General features: G+C 53.0%; 7 protein-coding genes across 7 annotated transcripts; 3 read left to right on the forward strand and 4 right to left on the reverse strand.

Moving 5' to 3' along the window:
• Positions 1-3186: 3186 nt before the first annotated feature.
• On the reverse strand, positions 3187-4902 carry VTN00DRAFT_7563 (uncharacterized protein; the record flags this gene model as incomplete). Its single annotated transcript, XM_069434320.1, has 1 exon — positions 3187-4902. One exon carries the CDS (start codon positions 4900-4902, stop codon positions 3187-3189), a length of 1716 nt encoding a protein of 571 aa, XP_069287613.1.
• Positions 4903-5910: 1008 nt separating this feature from the next.
• On the forward strand, positions 5911-6159 carry VTN00DRAFT_7564 (uncharacterized protein; the record flags this gene model as incomplete). Its single annotated transcript, XM_069434321.1, has 1 exon — positions 5911-6159. The coding sequence occupies one exon, from the start codon at positions 5911-5913 to the stop codon at positions 6157-6159; it is 249 nt and encodes an 82-aa protein (XP_069287614.1).
• A 551-nt stretch (positions 6160-6710) lies between these two features.
• VTN00DRAFT_7565 (uncharacterized protein) lies at positions 6711-10433 on the reverse strand (the record flags this gene model as incomplete). Its single annotated transcript, XM_069434322.1, has 3 exons — positions 6711-7069; positions 7165-9721; positions 9801-10433. The coding sequence occupies 3 exons, from the start codon at positions 10431-10433 to the stop codon at positions 6711-6713; spliced, it is 3549 nt and encodes a 1182-aa protein (XP_069287615.1).
• A 1688-nt stretch (positions 10434-12121) lies between these two features.
• Positions 12122-12790, forward strand: VTN00DRAFT_7566 (60S ribosomal protein uL24; the record flags this gene model as incomplete). Its single annotated transcript, XM_069434323.1, has 3 exons — positions 12122-12140; positions 12262-12374; positions 12509-12790. 3 exons carry the CDS (start codon positions 12122-12124, stop codon positions 12788-12790), a joined length of 414 nt encoding a protein of 137 aa, XP_069287616.1.
• Positions 12791-16873: 4083 nt separating this feature from the next.
• On the reverse strand, positions 16874-17727 carry VTN00DRAFT_7567 (uncharacterized protein; the record flags this gene model as incomplete). Its single annotated transcript, XM_069434324.1, has 2 exons — positions 16874-17603; positions 17690-17727. The coding sequence occupies 2 exons, from the start codon at positions 17725-17727 to the stop codon at positions 16874-16876; spliced, it is 768 nt and encodes a 255-aa protein (XP_069287617.1).
• Positions 17728-18340: 613 nt separating this feature from the next.
• VTN00DRAFT_7568 (uncharacterized protein) lies at positions 18341-20911 on the reverse strand (the record flags this gene model as incomplete). The annotated part of the gene is made up of 1 exon (XM_069434325.1): positions 18341-20911. The coding sequence occupies one exon, from the start codon at positions 20909-20911 to the stop codon at positions 18341-18343; it is 2571 nt and encodes an 856-aa protein (XP_069287618.1).
• A 2914-nt stretch (positions 20912-23825) lies between these two features.
• On the forward strand, positions 23826-24215 carry VTN00DRAFT_7569 (uncharacterized protein; the record flags this gene model as incomplete). The annotated part of the gene is made up of 2 exons (XM_069434326.1): positions 23826-23878; positions 24002-24215. The coding sequence occupies 2 exons, from the start codon at positions 23826-23828 to the stop codon at positions 24213-24215; spliced, it is 267 nt and encodes an 88-aa protein (XP_069287619.1).
• Positions 24216-24313: the final 98 nt, after the last annotated feature.

A 24313-nucleotide genomic window follows, 5' to 3' on the forward strand; every position in this document is an offset into this window, starting at 1 on the left:
TCTATCTCCGAGAAAACGGTAGAAAGCTGTAACTATGTACCTACTCGCTGTTAGTAATCGCATAGGTCTAGACCCCCTTGCTAGAATTAGTTCAAGGAGACATTCTACTACATATGTAAATAGATATTCTAACTGGAATATGACTAGACGTTCCAACGGTCATCTCTTTCACCCAATCTAAGTATGTGTTCACGTTGGCTGCCAGCTTCTAGGCCTGGTAAGGTAGTACTCAGTGCATACGGGATGCCCGGGATTAAACCTTAGTATGATTATAGTCCCAGCATTGCAATAGGTGGCATATTTCCCACATGTGCGAGGAGCCTACTTATAATCGTATCGATGCATCAATGGTTTTCGAGAGCGTCGTCGCTGCACATGAATACCTCAGAGTAATTGATGACTAACAGATAGGGTTGCTTAACGAAATGCTGCAGACCATTGGTGTAATTGTGATTGTGGAACTGCAGTGGGGAATGTGAGTCTCGGGCTTGGTAGCAAATAAGGAAGAGATCTGTGTGTGTATGTGGCGAAATATATCCAGTCCGTCTGTTCGTACGGGTGCCGGAAAGCCATGGAGGGTTTCGCCGTCCTCCTTTCTTTCCTTTGTAGTGCTCTACCTACCCAGCTAGGTACATGTACCTCGCATGGAGGCCTTAATTGCTCGGGAACTATGTATTGTCACTACTCAATGATGAATAGATCCCAACGTCCAACTGAACTAGAGTGAAATGAAGAGAAAAGAAAAGAGAAGAAACTCCGGAGAAAAGGAAACAGAACTGCAAATCCTTATCCACACTCGTTTACTATTCTAATCTGTGGATATCGATGGGGCTTGCGAGAACCCGGTAGGTACCTAGCCTACCTAATGTAATTGCTGAGTTAGTTCATTGATTATCCATTTAATTGATGGACGCCCATGGCAGCTAGCTTGATAGATAGATCGGGAAACACAGATAGACAGGTTCTTTGTTTCCCGAACCCTATGTACTGTACACGTATCTGAGATGTCAAATGCCCGCAGTACCTCAGGTACCTGGATACGTACTCGGGTGAGGTCAAAGTGGTTCCTGCCCATTCGGGGAGGATGTGCGGAGGTCTTCATAACCCATCCTCCTCCTATCCATCTGCCTCCATCATCGTCCTGAATCGCCACTTCAACCTCCAATGTCCTAGTAATCCAGCGAGAATGAATAATATATTTGTCTTATTGTCTTCCTGATCCTCGTTGGGCCAACCCGGTGAAAATAGTAAGTGCTTAGCACCTACCTACATAGCCGACGGGCACTAGGGCTTATTCTGCATGCTTCCAAGGTCCCAATAAGAGCTTCCACACACTCCGCACAGAACGAGAGTACGGATTCTGCAGCGTATATATACCTACCCAGCCCATCAGGTAAGTAGGCACCTGGCCTAGGGACCTGAAACAAGAACAGGGCTCTCGGGGACCACATCGGGGAACAGACCCGATGTTTCCCCAGCGCTCCCGAGCAAGGACCCATGGCGGCGACTCTTCGGGCTTCAGCGCAGCGGAACGTAGGCCGCCCTGCCATACCTACGGTCCTACCTATCCTAGGGCTTACCAGTGATCAGTGCGCTCTGACAGCCCGCTTCATGTGGCCGTTTGTCTGGCGTGATTCGGCTTGGTCTCGTGTGATTTGCTTTTGGGGGGGCTGCCGGGACGACCGCTGCTTCACTGTCACACTCGCGGTCACACTTATTGCTGGCACCTGCAAAGGGGACTAGCCCTGTCTCTGCCACACTCGCTAACAGTGTCGAGTTTGCTCTCTGCAACTACGCTCCTGTTGTGCTTGATCCGGACAAAGAATCTTGAAGAAATACTCGGGCTCCCGCTTCTGCTCGGGCGAGTCGGGACATTCGGTTAGGTTCCCTCTGGTAACAGGCGGTCTAACGGTGGTGTATCCCCGAGGGCATGACTTGCATCTGGACACAGATCACACGATGTTGCGGATATTCGACATACTGCATGCTACCGATTCGACTTTTGCGTCTCGAGACCAAAAGGTCATACCTGAACTAAGGCTCCTTCCCGGAACGAGAAACAACAATAATAACATGGCTTCGAGTTGGCATTGCAAGCTGGAATCCGTTACACGATCACCGACTATCACTCTACCGGCTCATCATCGAGCCTTTAGGAATACGGTCGAAACATGCAGAGAAGCAAGATGAGAAATTTGCTCTGATGAAAATCTGCTTTGAATTCCACTGCAACAAACAGTTACTTGACACTCAACTCCGCCTGTCTAAATCCGCTACAACACTTCCATATGTTCGTCTCAGCTCACACCCACGCTAATGCTCATCCTACCAGATCAACCCATTCGAACGAGAAGAGAAGAAAACACCATGCGTCGTCGGAACCACCATCACGACCACCGGAAAATTGAAAGAAGAATGCTCTCATGCTTGGCACATGCTCAACCAGGTTGTCGGGCTCAGTTTGGCTTGTCGGCCTTGGGCGGGTACAGCTTGCCGTCCTTCTCGACCTTGGGTTCGCAGCCGCAGCGGTCCTGCTCGGGGACTTGGTCCATCACCATGGGGATGTGCAGGCCGCAGCCAAACCAGGTGGCTTTGTCTGGTTTCGTTAGCTGACGATCCTCCGGCAAGAAGTGAAGAAAGAGCCCCAGGGACGACGGCAGCCGGAAGACGAGAGGACACGGCATGCCATCTCAGCGACAAGAGCGTCCGGATAGTCCAGAAAGACCGTCGAAGACAGGCGAAGACAAATACTTACGGCAGGTGGGGCATGTGGCGCTTTTGCACATGGTGAAGAGACTTGAACAACGAAAACGGTCGACGAGGTGTACTGTCAAGACGATGTCTCTCTGGGGTATCTCGACTGGGGTATGTTTCCAAGGCGCTTCTGAGAAGACGAGACAGATGCGGGGATGCTGGGCGATATATACTGCACCGGCCTCTTGGATGCGGGACTAGATGGCGGCTGCTGGATCTGGTCGCCGAAGCGGCGTTCGACTTTCCTGTTTCGGCCGGCCCGACCAACGCCCCATGCGGAAACCCCTGCCGGGCGGCGTCGGCTGAACCTTCCCGCGAGCCACCTCCGCACGAGCCAACGACAACGTCGATGCAGGCATGCTTCCCCATGGACACGATAAAGCAGCAGCAAGGATGGGCACATCGAACCGTGTCGACTATGGACTCGCTGGCTCAGCTCCCCGAACTGTCTGAGAGCCAGAACTGGCTGCCCTCCAGGAATGCCGTGAAGTCCAGCTCGCTGTGGTCCTGCGTCGGACGGACCCCGATGTCAAGCACGTCCCGCGCCACAGCCTTCATCTGCCGCATGATGGACTGCGAGATGGCCCAGGTCCGGCCAAGTGACTTGAACACGCCGATGGTCAGCGTCAGCCGGTCGCGACGCGGATCCGGCATGTGTCCGGCCTTGACCGAGTAGGCGGCCAGCTGGACGATCGAGCTCAGCACCAGCGCGCAGATGAAGAACGGCGTGTGCTTCGTCATAGGCTGCCGCATGGACGCCAGATTGGAGATCTCGCTGGCGGCCTTGACGGCCTTCATGGCATGGACGTGGTGCGAGAACGCGGGGGTCATATACGGTCCTTGGTGGCCGCAGATGACCTCCGCTGCCACCGCAGGCGATGACAGGAGATCAGACCGGGGAAAGTGCAGGTAGATCGACGCACCGTTGATGATCATCGTGGCCTGGAACATCATCTCGTCGACAGAGCCGTCCGGGCGCATGGGTTCCGACTTGGACTCGGGGAGGTGGTGGAACCAGCTGGCGATCCTCGCATCGATGGCTTCCACCATGTCCTGCTGGCCCTCGCGCGTGTCCTGTAGAGCCACGACGCGTCCTAGGATGCGGACAGCTTCGATGCGGTGTGAGAAGGAAGAAAAGTCCATCTCCTCGTCCGCGAAAACTCTGTCGTCGAACTGGGAAATCGTAGGCGGCGTTGGAGGGTTCAGGCCGTCTTGGTAGATGCGCTCCTCGCACGGCAGCGGAACCTCCAGCGGCACCATGCTCGTCTTGAAGGCCTGGCTCACTCCCAGAGCCGTAAGCATGCCCTCTACGACGAAGAGCTCCCACCACGTCCGCCGCAGGCACTCCTCGCGGATGGGGTCGCCCTCACCCATGGTCTCGGCAAAGTTCTTGCGGTTCAACCCCAGCTCGAAGGCCAGGTCGACTGCCCGGGCCAGACATTCACCTGCCTCGGGCCTCTCGTTTCGCGAATGCAGCACAACCGCGAGGAGAGTAAGAGCCTGCACCTTCTCGACCGACGGTTCCTGGTCGACAACGGACGAGACGGCCGTGGGACGGTACACCTCGCTGGACACGGCGGGCGTGAAGTGAGCCCCGATGAACTTGAGCACATGCTCCAGGTACGGGGGAGGGCAGAAGCGATAAAACAGACGCAGCGGCGGCAGCACTGGGTGAGAGGGGTGGAAGTACGAATAGTAGAGGTCGACCAGATAGCCGTCCCCACCGATGGAGGACGAGGAGTCCGGGGTCAGCGGACTCGTGACGATTGTGGGCTGTCTCCCCGGCTGTGACGCAGCGGGGATGTTGTTGGCAGGACTGCTGGAGCCGCTGGAGAGCAGAGGATAGCCGAAGCCGCCTTGGAGGTTCCAGTCTGGAGGGATATCCATGCCATGGCCCTCGAGGCCGGCCGCGGCGGCCACGTCGGCTGCGGTCTGCTCAGGAGACGCGGGGTTTGCACGACGTTTCTTGGACGGCCCCTTGTAGCCGCGTCGAGACGGCGTATATTGGCACTCGAGGCCCGAGGAGGCACAGCGTCCGCAGACGGGTGTCTTGCCATCGCACTTGAGATGTTTTTGTCGGCAACTCAGACATGCCAGGAGCGAGGGGCCTGAGCCTTTTGCTCTGCCCGACACCGTAGGCTCCGCCATTTCGATGCTCCCTCGTAATGTTAGTGGCGTATATAGGTAGTCGTAGAAGCCGGCGGCAGCCGCAGCAGCAGAAGCAGATGAATTGAGCCGTCGGTAGCCAGACTGGCAGGGACCGTGGCGAGGGCACGGATGGACCGGCGACAGCGACGGGAGAGGACAGAGAGAAGAAGAAATCACGACGCTGGAAAGCGCATCGCGAGACCGGCTGGGCGGAGGCCGAGAGATCGAATCGGCGTGAGGTCGAGGCAGTGGAGCGGCGCGTGCCCAGGACGGCGGGCGTCGCAGCACTATTAGCTGGAGCAGACACTTAGCAGCTCCAACGGGCCGCCATGACGGCTCGCTAAGCCGTTAACGGCCGACGGACGCTCTCCTTTTTGTGTAGTGAGTCGTCAAGCGAGATTCCAGAAGATGAAGATGAAGCCAGCGCTGCGGTCCTGGGACGGCCGTGATGCACGATGGCTTCTGCAGGTCAGAACTGGCCTCTGGTCGTGCTGGATGTTGTGTCTGCGCGGTCCGTGGGCGTTGCGCGCCGGCCGTGCGACCAAGCCGGGCTCAGACCAGCTGGCGCATCCGTAGCTGTAAGATACCTCCTCCGTATTATGTACCTAGGTAGGTTATGTAGGCATCATCAACCACTCCAGCCATTGCTCTACAGGACACACGGTGAGTATGCTGAGGACATCATCTTTGTTTCTTTCCTCTCCTCTACAGCTAGCTACTACGTCAGAGTCTGATCCTGACCGATCTCGCGAGTAGGTCGTAAGCTGCTCTGCCAGAGCTGAGGTCAACACCACATCCTTTGTCCTCCATCTGCAGATCGATCAGATCAGATCTATCGATCTCCACAAGTCTTGCAGACATCTAGACCAACTCCTGTTCTTTCCTCCGCGATCGGAAAAGACACCCGACAATCGATCCATCCTTAGACCTTCCCTACCTGCCTCCCGACCATCATAACCGTATCCCGTTGATAAACCAAAGAAAAGAGGTGCAAGAGAAAGAGGCACCATGATCACAGACGACGACCTCTACCAGCTCGCCATCTTCCTCGGCTCCTGTGCCATGCTGCTCGTCGTGCTCTACCACTATCTCGAGGTCAACGCCGCGGATAAGATCGCTGAGGCTGGTGCTGGTGCTGAGGGGTCTGTTAGCAACAAGGGACAGGGACAGGCTGGTTCTGGCACTAGAGGTGTTGAGAAGGAGAGTGGGAATGGAGAGGGGGTGTCGTATATGTCTGGTGCTCTCACGGGGAGCTGAAAACGATCAATTCGACAGGGGAGAGAGGAGGGATGAATCGAGGTCAGATCCGTCAAGGCTGGAGTCACGTCTAACACTACGTGTCGATAGGAGTGGGGAGACACATCAACGAGGAAGGACACTTGAGTTGAATTGAATTGAAGTCGATGGATGGGCTTCCATTATTTTATTGTATTCAGCTGAGCTATGTGATACTATGCTATGCTATGACACACCCTGCCATCAATCATGTTACTTGAAATGGAAAATAACTTAATACAGTTCTCAAAGTGCATTTCCTGGTCACTCACTCGACCGTGTCCATGTCCATATTCATCTCAACGAGTTGTAAACTGTAGCTGCTGCAAACCCGCCCGAATAAACGCCAGATACCTACCTACCGTTATCATATCCTATGAATCGACCAGCACCGCGCTCTCTCTGTCTGTAGAAACGAAACGAATTGCAGATGAAATGCAATGCAAGCAAGAAAAAAAAACGCCCGGGGTATAAAAATAATCACGATGTTGATCACGTCTCATCCCATCCCACCACCTCAATCTCAACCCCTGCTATCCCTGCGATCCCACCAACCGAAAAACACCCTCATCATTCCCCACCCCGCTCATCCTCACCGGATTCGCAATCTCACACCCACCCTGCTCCAGTCCCGGCCCGATCCGCACCTTCATCCTCTCGACGGCCTCCAACACCGCGCGAGCCTTTTCCGGATTCGAGTGGTTGCCGTGTACGCGGTTGTAGGCGCGGATGGGGGTGTAGCCTGCGGGGAAGATGAGGGAGTCGGAGTCGATGTCTTGGTCTATGTCGTGATCGTGGTCCATGTCGTCTGGTTGGATGATGGTGGTGGATGAGGCGTCGGGGGTGATGGCGGAGCCGGAGGAGTCGTTCAGATATCTCTCGCTTTCAATGACTGTATTTTTGGAAAGAACAGATGGGAAGGATTTGTTTAACATGGGACCTCAACTTCGATGGAAGGACGAGAGTAGGGTTTTCTGGCTTTCTCACCAGTTGGGCGCACAGATGGGCCGTCACCCAGTTTCCACGCGATCGGCCCCACGTGGTCGGCCTGCAGATGGCGGCGCAGTTCCGTGCTCGAACTGAATCGCTTCTGAGACCGCGAACACCCCAGCCAGCGACAGGTGTGGTCGCTGCTGCTGCTGGGGGCGTGAATCTTGGCCACGTGCCGCTCCAGCGTCGCGAGGTCGTGCAGCTCCGCTTGGCAGTTCTCCCAGTCGCACCGGTAGACGCTGAAGGTTCGCGGAGGCGACGGCACCGGGATGGCGACTTCGATCTTCGACCCAGATGCCCCCGCGGCTCTCAGCGCGGCTTTGGTGGGGAGCTTGTTCTTCGCGCCGGGAGGACGTCCGCGACGTCGCGTGCTCGGGACTGAAGACGACGGGGTGGAAGACGCCGGTCTCGCCATTGGAGTCACGTGTTTCTCGTCTCGTCTCTCGTCGCGCTTCTTCTCAGGTCGAGTAGGAGGGGTGGCAGGAGAGATGTCGTCATCAAATGAACAAGAAATAGAAAGATTGGAGGACTTGTGCTCATGCGGAGTGACCGCGGTGACGTTCGACTTTGGCGGCCCGTCGGAGCTCGCTGCGTCGGCTGCGTCGCGCATCTCACGTGACTCTGCGACTCGGGGTCCCTTCTTGCGCGTGCCCAGAGGGTACGTCGGCGGCAGTAGAGCGACGTCTTCGGGTTCGACGACAGGCATTGGAGGACCACCTGGATCGACCAGATCCCACCTGAACGTCTCCATATCGGACGTGTAGTCGACCATCAAGAAGATGTCCCGAAGCCAGAGGAGATGGTGGTTCAGTGGACGCTCGGTCGGGTGACGGCCCGCCGCAATCAGGACGTCCCTGGCAATCGTCTTGGGGTTGTAGAAGTTCCGTCGCAAAGCCTCTGCCTTGTTCAGGGGCTTTACTATGTCATTGCGGTGCCTCAAAGCCTCCTTCCGCGAGGCTTCATTGGGGGAGAATGCAAAGCGAGAGAGATTCATCTGAGACGAGGTATGTTCAGAGTTACTCTGAGGTGCTGCTGTCTGAGGAACTGCAGTCTGAGGTAGATCGGTCTGCTCTTTCTGCTCTTTCTGAGGCTGTTGAGCCTTTGCGACAGAGATATCAGCCTGAGGTTCTTGCGAGGGACCCTCAAGGCGAGGCTCCTTTGCTGCCCGGTCCGCATCTTCATCGTCGCTCAATGCCGACAGGTCGACAATCTCGGAAAACAGATGCTTTCTTGCTCTCGCTGCCTTTGAATCTGGCGGCGGAGCTGGAGGGGGTGCCCTGGGCCTAGACCTCTTCGCACCCGGACGTACACTAGGCGGCGGTGGTCTATGCAACGGAAGTGACACTGGTGAGGGCCGCGGCTGCAGCGGTGGAGCTGCGGGGAAAGGCGCCGGCGGTGGAGGTCCATGTACAGGTCCAGGTCCAGGAGCAGGTAGATGTCCAGACGCTGGTAGAGATCCGGGCGGAGGACCGGGTACAGGAGCAGGAGCAGGAGCAGGGACAGGCCCAGTAGTTGCTGGAGGGGCAGGCATTGTGGAAACATGTGCTATAGGAGGATTCTTCCACACCACCATCTGGGGCTGCCCCTGCACTGGCTTCTGCGGCTGGACGCGGTTGATGGAGCCAGGCGGCGGCTGTAATATCACCCTGAAGTTCCGGTCAGGTTTGTGCTGCGGAGGCTGGGGTGCATTGCTGCTAAGATCTGGTACTGTAGCGAGCAGATGTTTCGCCAGGCTGCTCCTGTTGATCACATAGCCGCGTGCCTCGATCTGTTCGCACAACTCAATGTAGCTTGGGTTACTGTCGATGAGGGACAGGATCATCTCCACAGAGCCTGTCTTGTCCCTGTTGGCCGGGATGGCCACCAGATATTGCGAGGTCGCCTTGGCCACGGCCTGCCGTTTGGGCTCTGACCAGATGGTCATGCCCGGCTTTTGCGGTTCGCCCTTTGGCTGTTCAGAAGCTTGTTTGGTTGGTTGTTCAGTGTTCGGTGCTTCGTGAGCCTTGTTACCAGCCTCAGATGGTACACTAGTCGGTGCCTCATTGCTGGCTGTGGATGGTCCATCTGCAGTACTCGGCGCCCCGTTCTGGGTGTTACCGGTTGCAGGTGTAGGAGTCTGCGGGTCATTATGAGCCTCGTTAGCGACTACGGATGGTGTAGGAGTCTCATTGTGAGCATTGTTGCTAGCTGCAGATGGAGCGTCTGGAAGGATCGAGGCGCTTGAAGAATCAGGTCGGATAGGTTCTGCGGGCTGTGTGAAAGTGTTTCCAAAAGACGCTGCTGTCATAGACAAAACAGAGCCGGGGCTCTGGCTGAAGGCGGTGACGTCCCCTGTAGATCCATTTCCCTTGTGTTTATTACATCTTCTCCTTCGCTGCGCAGGGAATCTGCCCAAGTCTGGCAGCCCGTCGATAAGATGAGCATTAGATCCGCGGGACTTCGTGCTCGGTTGATTGGGGGTAGTCGTCGACGCGGCCGGAGCGGTGCTAGCAGTTGCTTCCCCGTCGCCATTCTGGGACGGGGTTTCAGTTGCCGTCCCCTTTGGAGCCGGGTCCTGGACAGCAATTAGTATGGACGTCGGACATGTTAAAAGAGAACTACATTTTTTTTCTGATGTTGATGTGTTGACATACCTTCTTCAGCACATCTATCAATTTCGCAAACCGAGAAGGATCCTTCGACCGCCATTCTTGCATCCTTTGCATCATCAACTTCAATTCGCTCTCCATGTCTATTTCCCCTGAATCATCATTCCCGTCTGTCTGAGCAGAGCCTGTCTGAGGAGCAGATCGTAGCAACGGGTCGATATTCTGTTCAGTCGCGTCGGTTAGAGACTTCTTTGTAGTCGCGTTGGAACCAGACGCGTTAGCACCGGCAGCCGCTGATTTCCGCGGCGCCTGCCCCCTCTTCTTCTTTTCTGGAGTAGGTGGCACAGGATAGGAATGGCTATGTGACGCGCTGTGTGTATTATCCTGCTCAGTCCCACCACAATTGCTATGATCATGCACTGCTGTATCCTGAGTCTGTGCAGCAGCTTGATTGGCCGCCTCTTGCTCTTTTTCCGCTTGCTTTTGCGCCTCTGCTTCAGCTTCCGCCTCCGCCTCTGCCGCTTTCATCCGTTCATATTCTTGACGATAAGGGTTGTACACCTGCGTCGGATCAATGTAGCCTGGCAAGTTGTTTGTGGGGGATGGTTGGCGAGCAAATCTTGTGTCGTCCAATGTGGTCCCTGTCAAAGATGGAGTGGATATAGAATTGCTGTACATGTTGTGTGAAAGCCCTGCGTGCTGCCCTGAGCTTTCTCCTTGCGAGAGTTGCATTGCAGCTCTAGACGTCTGTGGTGAGGATACAGGCAATGCTGCACTTGCAGAGATAGATTGTCTGTCAGTGGGCTTAGAGATTCCCATAACTGAATTGACATCTGGAAGTGTTAAAGAAGCGGTGGAAGACTCGTGTGTTGGGTTGTAACCTGTAGATTCCATAACTGATGGAAGATGGGACGCGGAGCTATATTGATGACGCTGATCTTGGGAGTCTCGCTGAGAATGAGACGTGTGCTGGTTCCACACTTCTTGCCGCAAGTTCTTTGTGCTCGACTGGGAAACAGAGGGCTCGTTTGCGGTGGATATATGGTCACCCGAGGAAACAAGGTTTAAACTAGAGGCATAGGTAGTTGGATGTGAATAAGCGGCTGAGCTTGGTGGCATCTGATAAGTAGAGGTATATGAGCGCGAAGTGGCATCGGAAGATAAGGCTGCAACTGCAGAAGCAGCAAGACGCTGTTGAGACGCTTGAGACATGCCTGCCGCAGTCGAAGACATACTGGTGGACGGGTATGACTGAGCCATGCCTGCCGGTGACCTCATCCTGCTCTGTGACTGCACAGTGGTTTGTGTTATAGATTCTGTGGACTTCGCAGTCTTCGACCTCTGAGCTTTCTTCTTTAGGCCCGCCAGCTCCAATCCAGAAGCGTATGCCAGGCTGTTCAATGCGGGTGTTTCAAGCGGAGCTCGCGGCTGGGGCTCAAGCGGGGCCGGCGTAGACAGAAAAGAGACGCTATTTGAAGTTTGCGCGCTACTTCCAGAGCGCCGCGATAGAGAATCTTGGTACGAAGACTCGTCCTGAGCGTAAGGTAGCCTCCACCGACTGTTTCCAAGGTGCTGGTTGTCCTCTATGGGCATCCCCTGGGTATTCTGCGCTTGCCAGTCATAACTTGAGGCGCCATATCCGCGCGATGAGTTCTGCAGGTTCGGAGTAGATGATGTAGAAGGTCCGCGACTCGAAGGATACTGTGTGTTCTGGTCCCCGATGCCCGGGCCATACTGGTACAGAGAGTATTTGAAGCCGGAGTATGACATGGTAAAGTGTCACCATAGCTGTCAGAGGTCAGACGAGCTGCCTTCAGAGATTCGCAGATGCTGGCAGCAGTAAGAGTACTTACTTACCACCAGCGGACGCCTAGAGCCGCCGCGATAAGGTAGGTCGTAGATTGCCAGCGGTGGAGGGCGCGACAATCATGGTGCTTCTGACCGCGCAAAGCGGCTGGGAGGATAAGCTGGGAAGGATGCGACGATGAGGGATAAATAATGGAAGACTAGACCTCTCACTTATGCTCCGCCAGCATAACAGAGATCATCGACAGCGGCTCCCCAGACGCCGCAGCGCGTCAGTCTCCGCGCATCGTCTCGTCGAGGCCGTGAAGCTCACGATGTCCGACCTCTCACGCGCCGGCGCCGAGGGGCCGCAGACGGACAGCCAATCAGCGCGAGGCGGCCAACCCTAGGCTAAGCTAAGCGGTGCGGTCATGTGACGCACACTGTTCGCGCACATTTTCGGCCAACATTTCGAGATCCAAAGCCCAGATCGAAAAGAGTCCTCCGACGACCACGACAACTACGTGCACCACGACCCTTTTCCAGAGCCCTTTTGCACATCCACCACAGGCTCTGCAAAAATGACTATCCAGGACCGAGGTGCGTCCCCTTTTTCTTCTCGACTTCCCGGTCTCGATCTCGCCGCCGTCATGAAGATCTCGGTATCCGGAGCGGCATGGAGACAGCAATTGGAAATATACTGACAAGTTCTGGGGGATAGGAGTCTCGTGCTCGCGCCGGAAGTCGCGCAAGGCGCACTTCAGCGCTCCTTCCAGCGAGCGTCGAGTGATTATGAGCGCTCCTCTGAGCAAGGAACTGCGTGAGAAGTACAACGTACGCCTGCACCAAGTTTTTCCCCGCGGCAGAACACCCTACACGAAAGCTGCTCCACTGAGTAGCTGAAAGACATGAAACAACACGGGACACGGATTGGAGAAAAAAAAGAATCTACGTCTAACGCCTGGCAGGTCCGCGCTATTCCCATCCGCAAGGACGACGAGGTCACCATCGTCCGGGGCTCCAACAAGGGTCGCGAGGGCAAGGTCACCACCGTCTACCGTCTCAAATACGTCATCCACGTCGAGCGTGTCGTCCGCGAGAAGTCCAACGGCCAGAGCGTGCCCATCGGCATCCACCCCTCCAAGGTCGTCATCACCAAGCTGAAGCTGGACAAGGACCGTGAGAAGATCCTCGAGCGCATCGGCAAGGGACGGGAGGCGAGAGCCAAGGCCCGTGCCGCTCAGGCTTAAGTGCAATTTTAAGGGGGACATGTTATTTTTCCTGTGATGATGTTGCAACGGCTACTGATAGGGTGGAATATTGCGGTAACCACAATATGACAAAAATGTGAATGGAAAAAAAGAGATACCACCCTGAGCCCGGGCCGCCGTTTTTACCACTTGGGACGGGTCCGCGGACGGTGGATGGGAAAGTGGCTTCGGGCTGGTTTTGGTTGGCGATGGCTTTGTTATCGGCGTCATCTTTTCCACCTTGATGCATAGGTACCGCCCGTCAGAGCTACAGCTGAATCAGAGGTCAATTTCCTGATGTTCAATATGCTCGTGCTTCTGCTTTCTCCTGGGCCTGCTGTGATACGGAGTCGTTACTACTAATCTGGTGCAGGATTCCCAATTGAATATTAGGTTCAACGTTCCACGGGTAGCTTCCGGTCCCATACTCTTGATTTCGTCTACCTTGGTAGGTAGCAGGCGTTGTGGTTTGAAGCCTCACTACAGCACGGTTTCCATCTTTCAGCTCTTGAAACCAAATCACAACTCCCACCACAACACTCCGGCTTGAATGCTCAGATTCAAAAGTTCCCGTACCCCATTCCCTCCCGCCATTTCATCTTCCATTCCATCCACCCCAGACGAGTGGACGATTCCGGAAGTACCAAGGTATGGAAAACCCAAACGCACCACCACACCTTGGAACCAAGAACCAAGACCCCCCAACCGGTGAACTTCCTACCGCAGCCCGAACTCTACCGACCAACCTCTCCAATCCCCCAACCAATCAATCTGCCAATCAAACCATCAAAACGTCATCCACATCGATGACGGCGCCAGTATTATCTCCTCGTGAACCACAACCCGCTTTCCTCTCGAGGACTGCGGGAATCCATGGCTCGCGAGGTATACGGCTGGCGTAGAGGAAAACAGGACAGAAACGGAATCTCAGAAAAGAGACTAATGACTGTAGTAACAAGGGATCTTCCGTTTCTGTCCGCTTCTCGCCTGCAGACTTACACTGAGATTGGGTTTTCATGCCTTGCTGATGAGGGTGTGGGTTTGAGGGTGAGAGACATTTCCAACATGTAGATCTATATCTGTGTAGATGTTGTATTTCTGTAGGTCTGGATATCCAATTCAATTCAGTTTACTTTACTGTCCGTTCATTTATTCCGTTGTAGATTCATGTAAGAACAAGAAATAGCTGCGTGGTGATATGGTATCTTCGTGTACTCTGTAGAGAAGAGAACCTTGATACAGAGTGCGGTTTAGTAGCATACAGATAGACGTTCTACGCCACGGCCGCGCTGCAGTAATCACTTCTCCTGCAATGAGTAATATTTTGACTAGAGTAAAGAAATATTTTTATGAAGTTCTGATATCGGGACATGATGTGGTGAGGTAAAATGCCTCATAGACCAATTTCCAGATTTATTATATCCCAAGAGCTGAGATCTACATTTGTCACACATCGCGTGTCCATTACATACCTTTTTGTGCGATCTTATGTTTCTACTAACCATTCGGCGTGCATACATACAATATCATATTGTATTACATACACATTTTGCCCATTCAAAAATCCTCCCCCCCCTAAAGCGAACCCTGAAGAAACAAGTAAAAACACATGAAACCCGCGACCTTTCAAGCAAATAGAACCTTTTGATTTAACCTATGAAAACGCCTACATCAAAAACTAATGAGAGTAATAGAGAAAAAAAAATAATCTAATTGATAGCGTTTTTGAGCCCAGTTTTGTGTCTAGGTAATCCACCCCTTCCTTTAACAGCTCTAGATCTAATGCTCCGGAAGCTATTGCAAACTAACCCTTTGACATTAATACTGCAGGTTAACACCTACCCGGGACCTTCAAACCCTTATGTAAAGAGATTGGTATCCCTCTTTAACAGAGATCTCCGAGACCTCTAGATTCGGGTATATCGCTCTAGCTGATCTTCCACATGCTCGTCGGGACGCTGATGTACAACGGCTTCTTCAAAGGTGAGCTCAGAGCTCAGCATCGACAGCTATGCACTGCTGGTTAGGTATCATCATCATCTACACGGTGTCTTACCTGCTTCATTTCCTCTACATCCGGAACATCCACTCAAGCTTTTTCACCAATGTAGCAGCGAGCGCTTCTGGAGTCTCCTCTCCTGGAAGGGCGAATTTTGTTGTTGGTAACGTCAGTAACTTCTCCTCCCCGTCGATGAAGAAGGACCCAGGGCCATATTTCGAGTTCAGGGGTATTAATTGACAAAGCCAGTAAGTTCTCCACTACGTACATACATACCTCAGTCTAGTCTCGTGGACGCGTGTCGTCCCGAGCCGACGAGCGATTGTGTCACTATCCCTTAAGGAGACGAGATCAAGATTAATATAATGCAATATGATGTACTGGGTATGCTGTTGGCCACATAACATACTATAAATATATAAAAAAGCGGCACCTGGCGGCCGCCTAGGCCTCATCATCAAGGAGGAGGATGCGAGGAGGTGAGCAAAGAAACTTCCCTCTACAGTATCCTTATCTTTTCACCGAGAGAACAGTCCCCCGTCCTCTTCTTTGGCCCCCGCCTAGGTACGCCCCTGTTGCCTAAGAAGGCAGACCATGAGCGGGGCCTCAGCGGAAACAGAGTTTCGATTTCCGCGTCCGGGTGCGCGACGCTATGGTTGTGCTGATACAAGGGTGATGGATGTACATGTCCATGCGCGGGGGAAGGAAGGATGGTGCGAATGTTGAGGTCATTAATTAATGTTTGTTATGTTCGTTCTGGTTCTGAGGCTGAGAAGGAGGGGAAAAGAAGTAGGTTAGGTTAATAGTGCCGTCCATGTGGCTAAAGATTATTTATCATTACAATATCTAGTGATCAGAAAGCGACCGACCATCATTGATGACAAATAAGTATCCATCCAACAAGATGGAGTTGATATCAGAAAGATATTCATTTAAACAAATCTTAGAATTGAGACTGGTAGTTAAGGTAAAAACCAGTTGGGGGACATTTCTCCATACTATACTATACTAGGGACCTTCCTGGAATCCTGCCTAAGAGGTACCTCATACCTTAGGTACCTACCTAACTTGACCAATGGATTATTTACGTTACTTATGTATATACATTACCAAGCTCCTTTATATCAGTGCAGGATACCAAATCATGGTATGATACTCATCTTTTTTTTTTCTTTCTGAACCTTCTGGATTAGTTAGTTGGATTTGGGTTTGGTACTATGTTCTGAGCTGAACTGATATGATATGATATGTACGAACAGTAAGGGGTTACAGCACAGCCTAGAGATCACTGATGAGGGGAAGTCATGTGACCATACTGGATCGTCTACGATCCATTCTCACGATCCAGGTCTACGATCCACCTCCATGATCCATTCTCATGATCCACCGGATAGGTGTTTCCGGGCAGAACTCAGCATGTATATAAGACACTCCTTAACCATGGGGATTAGGACCCCGTGGTCAACTCAAATAGCAATCTTGATAGCAACATTGCTAGTAACGGCCTATTCATCTATCTCTTTCTCTTGCTTTCTGTCCTCAAGATAAACCCAACGAGCCCTCGCCTAAGAAGTCTTAGGTCCGCCGTTACATAAGGATACGGTGTCAGTTCAATTCTATTCTATTCCATTTCCCAGTTTTGTTTTATTTCTTTATTTTATTCTTACCCAACTTCAGTTCAAAATGGAACAGAGCAGTGGGACAAATATTATAGTAATGGTATAAGACATTCATGAGGACAGCTGAAAAGGTTCAATATATTGATTTATTATTATCGACTTCATATAGACGACAAGCTGAGGTATACGTAGACTAAAATAACATCATGCGAACCCGACCCGCTGACAACTGGCTGGCTGGCTGACTGGTACGTATTCGCAGAATTCGCAGAAAGGTAAATAAAGGTCGTACCATTTGAGGTGGAGATCTCCCTTTTTTTTTTTCTTTTTAAGGGGAAGGGGTGGTATGATATATAATCCCCCGTCCTCCCTCACCTCAAACGTCTCCATCCCATGCAAGCAAGCGTCAAGGACATATCTCATTCCGACCCAAAAACTCATCAGTGCCTCACGACGACGGGAAGTTCACTCCCTCTCCTTCCTCCCCACACACTTCTCCCACCCGGGCAACCCACACCCCATCCCGACAAACAGATACACCAAGAATATCACCACCACAACCAGCAACACCATAACCTTGACATTCTTCCACCACATCCTTCTCCTCAGACCCCTACTCCGCACGCGGAAATCCCGCGCGCTCCCGCCCAACCGGTCCGTCTTGTCGACCAGCAGATCGATGCGCTCCCCGCGCTCCAGCACCCGCTCGATGTTCTCCGTCATGATGTCCCGGACGCTGTCGATCTCGCGACGCGCGGACGCGAGCGAGTCCGACGGCGGGGCGGTGTTGTACGTCGCCAGCAGCGCGCGCAATTCCGAGTTGAACGCGGCGCAGCCGTACGCGGGTAGGGATGCGAAATCAGTGCTCGACGGCGGGTACGTTGTCAGGAACTTGCGCTTCATTTCTAACAGGAACGCGAACGGGATGCGCCGGCCTTGCTCGGCCGTCGCGACGACGAGGTAGCTGAGCGGCGCGTACGACGAGATCTCTTGCTGGGTGCCATCTTCAGAGGTCCCCGAGGCCGAGTCGGCGATGTAGTGCACGAACAGCCGGTCGTGGGTGTAGGTCAGCTTTTGGGGCCTGTCGTGCGTGATCTTGGGCAGGATGATGGATGCGAGGGAGGATGCGGCCGTCGAGGAGGAGCCGGGGGCGGAGTGCTCGGCCAGGATGGTGGTGCGGTAGGCGATGCAGGAGCTGTTGTCATTGTTAGCTTGATCAATATCTTATGCGATGCCATTAGGGAGCCCTAGATGTAGGAACTTGGATGGGAATGCGCGTACTAGAGCAGCGAGCTTGGCGGCTTCGAAGACGAGGCCATGGTTGAAGCCTGGTCGGATCAGCTGTGGTCAAGACCTGCTAGAATCTTTGGTCAGGAAGACTAAAGACATCAGGATATGTCGACGAGCGGTCAAGAAGTCTCCTTGACGGAGATCTTCTGATCGCGGTCTGGGCGCGCGATTCGGTGACGTCGGCCCCAGAGCCCCGGATTCCGTCACGTGCGCGCTCTGCCCTATGTCTGGACCGTGAGATACTTGGATCTACGGTTATAAACCAGCTAACTGCATAAGATCGGAAGCTTAGAGCTCATATGCTGATAGAATATCACTATGACTCTAAGCAAATTCCCAGTCTGTGGCCTCAGATATCACTGAAGCCAAACCAGTGAACATTGCAATCCCGCCTAAAACACCAACCCATCAATGAGATGGCATCCATATCATATCGTCAAGTATTACTAGTCATTGCCTGTCTCACTCCCATAACCAATATCTGATCGTCAGTACTGTCGTAAAGTAAACACGCCATTATCGCAAAATTCATGCTGGATACCTCGTAATCGACGACGAGGGTGATCATGGCTCCAACCCTCACATCCAAATATTAAAGTATTAGTCATACCAATCACGCATCAAGGTATAATGCAACCGGCTCTACGTGTGATCCGCCGATAGATCTGGCTCTCCTTCCTCCAGGTTTAACTCCTCCTCATCATTCAGCGGATCAACAAGATTAGGCGAGTCCATCACCACCGTGCCGCTGCTCACACTGGCAAAGTCGGCCCCGAACTCGTCCTCGTCAATATCCAGATCCTCCAACAGTGTCTCCACAGATTTTAGATCCTGATCCTTATTCATGCTGACCTTCTCCCAGAGGGAGCTCACCGACATGACGTCCGTCGCATAGCCACCCGTGGCCTTGTGCGGCGCGACTTGCGCCGTACTCGCTGCCTCGCTTGCACTAATCACGCTGAAGGAATCAGCGGAAGGCGTGGTGCTGCCGGTGTGGATGCTCGGTCCAGTCGCTGAGAAACCTCCCGCTTCGACCATGGGGATGTTGGGGTCCGTGAATACGCCCCCGGAGCCGTCGTCGTCTCCGCCGGCCCAGAGTGGGAGGAACCGGAACTCGTCGTGGCTGAGACACGTCAGGGTGTCGACCAGTTCGAACTGCGCACCGTATGCTTCTGTCTCGGGGACAGGAGACTCCAGCATCTTGTATGAAATTTGTTCCACATAAATGGCTGCCTCCTGCAGGAGCTGGGCCAGATCGAATGGAGCTGGGGGAGCACCTGTAGACGTGGACGGAGCAGTCGCAGCACCGGGTATCTGGTTGACGAGCATCAAATAATGATTCAGCTCAAATGGTGTAACGTCCGCGATCTTGGCATCTTCCTGCCCGTTGAACACAGGTAGGTGCCTGGCGAGGTCTGCGACGGACTCGGGAAGGGGGAAACTTTGGGGACGGGACTCTATGTAAAAGTTGCCCCTGCTCAGTGTGTCCTGGATTGACAACCAGAAAGTACGGCTCATGACACGCTCCACGCATCGCATGTTGGAATAGGCCTTGATCCAGTCATTTCCCGGATAATCTTTGGAATCCGTGCCGTTCCACTCGCGATGTTTCGGTACTTGTGTGCCTCGATGTGTGCATAGGAGTTTGCAGACATGAAACCGGATATACTCCTTGAGACGGCGAATAAAGATAGAAACGAAAGACGAATTTGCAGATAGTGTCGAGTCTGCGAGCTTCTGGAACTCGTTCAGCTCCGTCAGCCAGCGCATCTCGACGCCGACGAAATCGATGAAGGAGCGCAGGATCCGCTCCATGAAGCTCTTGCTCGCATACTCGAGACGTTGCAGCTCTGTATCGTCAAGCCTCTCGCGGACACGGCCATAGATGGTTTTGTTCTGTCTCCTAAGATTGGACAGCCTTTCAGGTTTATGCGTGAGAAGCAGTGCCTCCTCTCCGATGAGAATGGCAAAGGTCGCGCGGCAGAGGTTGCTGCATTGGATCCCGCAGGCAATACGATACGTGGTCTCCGGGTGAAGTTCAATGAAGAGGGCGTTTGACTGTTCGTAGAGCCACGACAGGATGTAATCGCAGATGGGCGGCTTCGCGGCCACATCGAATAGCTTCGCCACAGCGAAAAAGGTCCAGAGTTTAGGGGGAGTGTCGAGTCTCGGCTCGAGGCCTTCCAAAGTGTGTAGAATGCGTTCAATGCAGGTACGGTGACGGACGGGAGAGTAGTCCCGCGGGAGACCAGGGACTTTGGCCGGGGGTTGGGACGTGGGATCTGTCTTCGGTACATCGGTTTTCTGGGGTGATTTCTCAGATGGAACCGGTTTCGCTTGCTTTTCCTTCGCTTGCTGTTTCTCTGAGGGAGAGGTTGGAGATGTGCCTTGCGAGTTTATCTTCACATCTAGCCATTCAATCTCCTCCTGGCCACCAACACAGGAGAGAGGCAGCTGCCACCGCTGCTGCGACTGCGCCCATATTCTCACACCCATAGGGCAGGACAACTCGGTCATGAAGATGACGGCATCGTCCCCTTCAGAGGGAGGGGTCAAATCGAGGATGTATTTGATGCCCTTGGGGAAGTTTCCCGTCAGGCCTCGCCGTCTGAGAACGCGCGTCTGATACCTGGGTTCAAACATCCTCCTAAAAAATTCGGACCCCGTCCCCAGGAGGCTCTGGCTGCGCACGCGGTGAGGAGCGGTGTATGACTTGGATGCAGTGGAAGGAGAGGTCCCTTCGGGCTCTGACTGCGGAGCCGGTTCGATGTAGACCAGTGTGTCTCCGTCGTCCAAGAGAAGCAACGGCATACAGAGATTGTCCGAAACAGCAGGCATTGTAGGCAATGTAGGTCCACTCTCCCTGGAGTCTATGGCTTTGTCTTGTATCTCTGAGTTTTGCCTCGAAGACCCGTCATCACGATTCTCGCCCTCCCAGGACTTCTTACTGGCCCATTCACTCTGTCTGCTATCCCAGTCATCCATCCACTGCTTTTCCCAGATGGTGGGCGATCCCTGAGGCGAACGAGCCTCCTCCTGAGGACTATTAGACGGGACACGCATCCTGATGGGGAATGAACGACGCAGAGAGTCGGGTGCGATCTCGGACGTCTGGTCCTGGTCCTGGTCCTGCTCCGAGCTCCAGACATCGTCGCTCCGCTTGTCATCTGCGGCGTCCTGAGAACGCAGGAGTTGAGTTAGGTTGGAAAGCATCCTGCTGCTAGATGTGATGTTGCGAGGTGGCAGAAGTGCAGGAAGTTAGGTAGTTTAGTCGACACTTCAAAGCAGCAGGCTGCAAAGGTCGAAGGACAAGGTTGATCTATTTCAACAGACCAGGACCGCACCACGCGACTGTACGAGATGTCGCAGCAGTGGTCAACAGAAGGTCCAAGAGCAATCGCAATAGCAAAAGAGATGACAGATGCGAGATATGAGCAGGCAATAAATCAAAGAGGACAGAAAAACGAAATAGAGAAAACGGTTGCCTGTCCAGATCGATAGATCTGACGATGCGGGAGGTTGCACGATACACTTGCACTGCGTGGCGCCGATCAGGCGTGCTGCAGGGCCAGGCCACGGACAACATAGCCACTCAGAGTGATGCGACACTAAAACTTCCCTGTTTTGGATCCACTTGAAATACTTTGGGACCGTGCCTGTCGACTCGAGTCAGGTAATTTGGCAGATTTGGCTTTTGGGGGACTATTCTGTCTTATACAAATCGGCGCCGCTTGTAAACCGCCTTAACCTACCTGACGACGATTCTATGCGACACCCATGCAGATTCTCCGTACCAAGGGCAAATCTGTTATGGAGAGTCAGACATCTTAATTTGCAAGATATAGGGGAAAGTATAAAAGAGAAAGATTTTGATATTGGTTTCCATTGTCGTAGAAACCGGACGAAGAGCCATAAGTTTACCTCTTCTCTCGCAGACCTGCGACAAGACCTGTTATCATAACCAATTACTATTACACTATTGGCATCTTGTGGGAGCTACACCGAGCATCCTAAAGAAAACAATCAGGTCTTTGGCACGAAAATCTTCCATAGCAGGAATCAGGGCCAAAGCATCCTAAAGATCAACCATCTCATCGATGCTGTGATGAGCAATCAAAGTGCCCTCCCTCGCCTGCTGCATTTTTCTCTGAACAAAGTCATCAAGATTCATCCGCTCTTCCTCACTCATAATGGCCAATCGATCCTCAATCGCAGTAAGAGGCCCGTAATACCTTGGGTCAATAAAGGTCCAGTAGATCTCATCAAACATAGAGCTGTACCTGGCTGCAAGGCACACCTAGAACAACCCGTTTTCCATTAGGTTCTCCATGGCTTTTGATAGGCGTTATGAATGCAACAAGGAGCCCTCGCTGATTTTGCTAGTCTCACACTCTTGGAGAGTCTCCAGGAACAAGCGGAACCTGGGGATGGAGTGCAGCAAGAAGTGGTTGAGATCCGAGTCCCATTCTTCTGGACGCTCCAACAATAGCAGTATAGCTGAATTCAGCTGGGACAACATGGGTAAATTCCCAATCAATAGCCCCAGTGCCAATCAGTCTTGATGCGTCAACAAGAATATTATCAGGATTCAGATCATCAGAAAAAGTCGAAATGGGCCATTGCAATGCTCCTTGGAAGGTATCTGCCGTGATAACTTGCGAAAAAGCCAGCCAGCTATGTATTTTTTGCGGCAGTCAGTTTCATCTGCTACTGCATCATTGCGCTGGAATTCATGGCGAGCTCCTTGAAGTAATCAGCCGCATTGGTGAAGTGTTCTTTTGCGAACACGCCGGGCGGGATGTTGGAGAATTGGGCAAAGCCGGTTCATGTTGAAGCTAAGTAACCGCTTTTGCACGGTCCAAGCTCCTGACTCGTCCTGTCCTAGAGCTCCAATACATGGAAATGTAGCTTTGGATAGCTCAAGCATGACTTCAGCCATGCCGTAATAAGCCCTTTTCAAGATAGGCTCGGGAACCTTGGGGTTTAAAGTACTTGTCTCTTTAAGTGGGTCTCTGAGGTATCCAGATAACGGATTCCCCTCGATAATGGTCATGACAATATAGGGACCGACCGCACACTTGCCAGAACCTAAGACCTTTTGGAATAGGTATCGACGTATTCTGAGCAAGATAATTCATGACCGCCACCTCGTCCTCGACCTTCTCCTTGCGCAAGACGACCCGGGTCGACCAAGGGCCGTAAATTGCACCAGGACACAGAATCCATCTTGGTAGGTGACCCGGTAACAGAAGTTGAAAGTGCCGTTCCAAAATCGTGAAGCGGTTGTTGGCGTGCTGGGGCGGTGCTGGGCGGCGAGCTTACCGGCCAATTCCTCGGGTGAATTCCCGATCAGGTTCTGTATCCAGACCTGGAAGACTCGTTCCGCTTGGGCCTCTGCGAGGTGGTCGAAGTTCATTATTATTCCTGAGACTGAGACCTACGAGGATGAGAACCTGCCCGGTAGTGTAATGCTTAGACATGCGACCATAGGACACTAGGTAATGTCCAACTGTACAACATGGCTACCAGTCTACGGTGACTCTCCTCATGTGCCTCCAGGGGTATCACCTAACAGTCAGCACAGACAGTAGATCTGCCATTGTCAGCATCTCTTTTTTTTTAACCGCACCCTCATCCTGTCCTTATCATCTACCCTGCCTATCTAGGCAACGGGTGCACCAGAGAGAAAAACGAGGCTCCTCCGGCTGATGTTTTTCCTTTTTCCGAACCCAAACTCAGTCAATCTAGGCACGTGAGATAAGGCTACCACTGACGTCACCGCGACGAAGCGACCCATACATTCCACCGATATCGTTATCTGATCGGGATACATCCCGTCCAGTACAACTCGGTATCCCCCTGCCAGAACAGGGTAATCTGTAGGAGAGGTGGCGAGTGATGAAGACCAGTGGCTTGCGGATATATTGCCTCTGCCACCACATACTCATGACTGCGTTAGATTCTGGTAGACTTCCTGATTGTCAGGACTAGTTACATACCTGCCTCTCTACGTCTAATGCAATGTACAGAGGAAATCTGTGCCCTATCTCTATCCCATCCACCCAGCTACCAAGGTTAGGTAGACAGACGGACAAACAGACAGAGACATTCATATTACTCCATAATAATGGCAATCGCAACCGGCGGCGCCCTGACTCACGGCCGTAAGTCCCCAGCCAGGTAAGTCAAGTTAAATTGTTTCGTTTCTTTCTTACTTCTCAATCCCCACCCCATCCATCCTAAACAAACAAAAATAACACATAACTAATTACACGACGGTTTATATATATGTGTGTATATTAGATCCCGCAACTTCGCCCTCCTCAGCATCGCCGCGATCGCGACGTCCGCGTGGGGCGCCTTCCGCTACATGCAGCGCCGGGGCGAGAACCTGGGCGAGCACGACCCGACCTACTTCCAGCAGCACGGGGAGATCGATCCGAACAAGCAGACGGATCAGGGGACGACCCGGCCGGCGCCGGGGCCGACGGGTAAGTGGTGGACTCGGGGGAGTTGATCCATTCATTTTACTTCTGGTGACTCTTGCTTCTATCAAAGCAAGTCGGATACTGGAGGAAGGGTATGAGCAGGCGTCATTGCGTTATGTATTAAGAG

This window comes from Thermoascus crustaceus, assembly GCF_041956765.1.
Source record: "Thermoascus crustaceus strain CBS 181.67 unplaced genomic scaffold VTN00scaffold_4, whole genome shotgun sequence".
In the NCBI taxonomy this organism is placed as follows: Eukaryota; Fungi; Ascomycota; class Eurotiomycetes; order Eurotiales; family Thermoascaceae; genus Thermoascus; species Thermoascus crustaceus.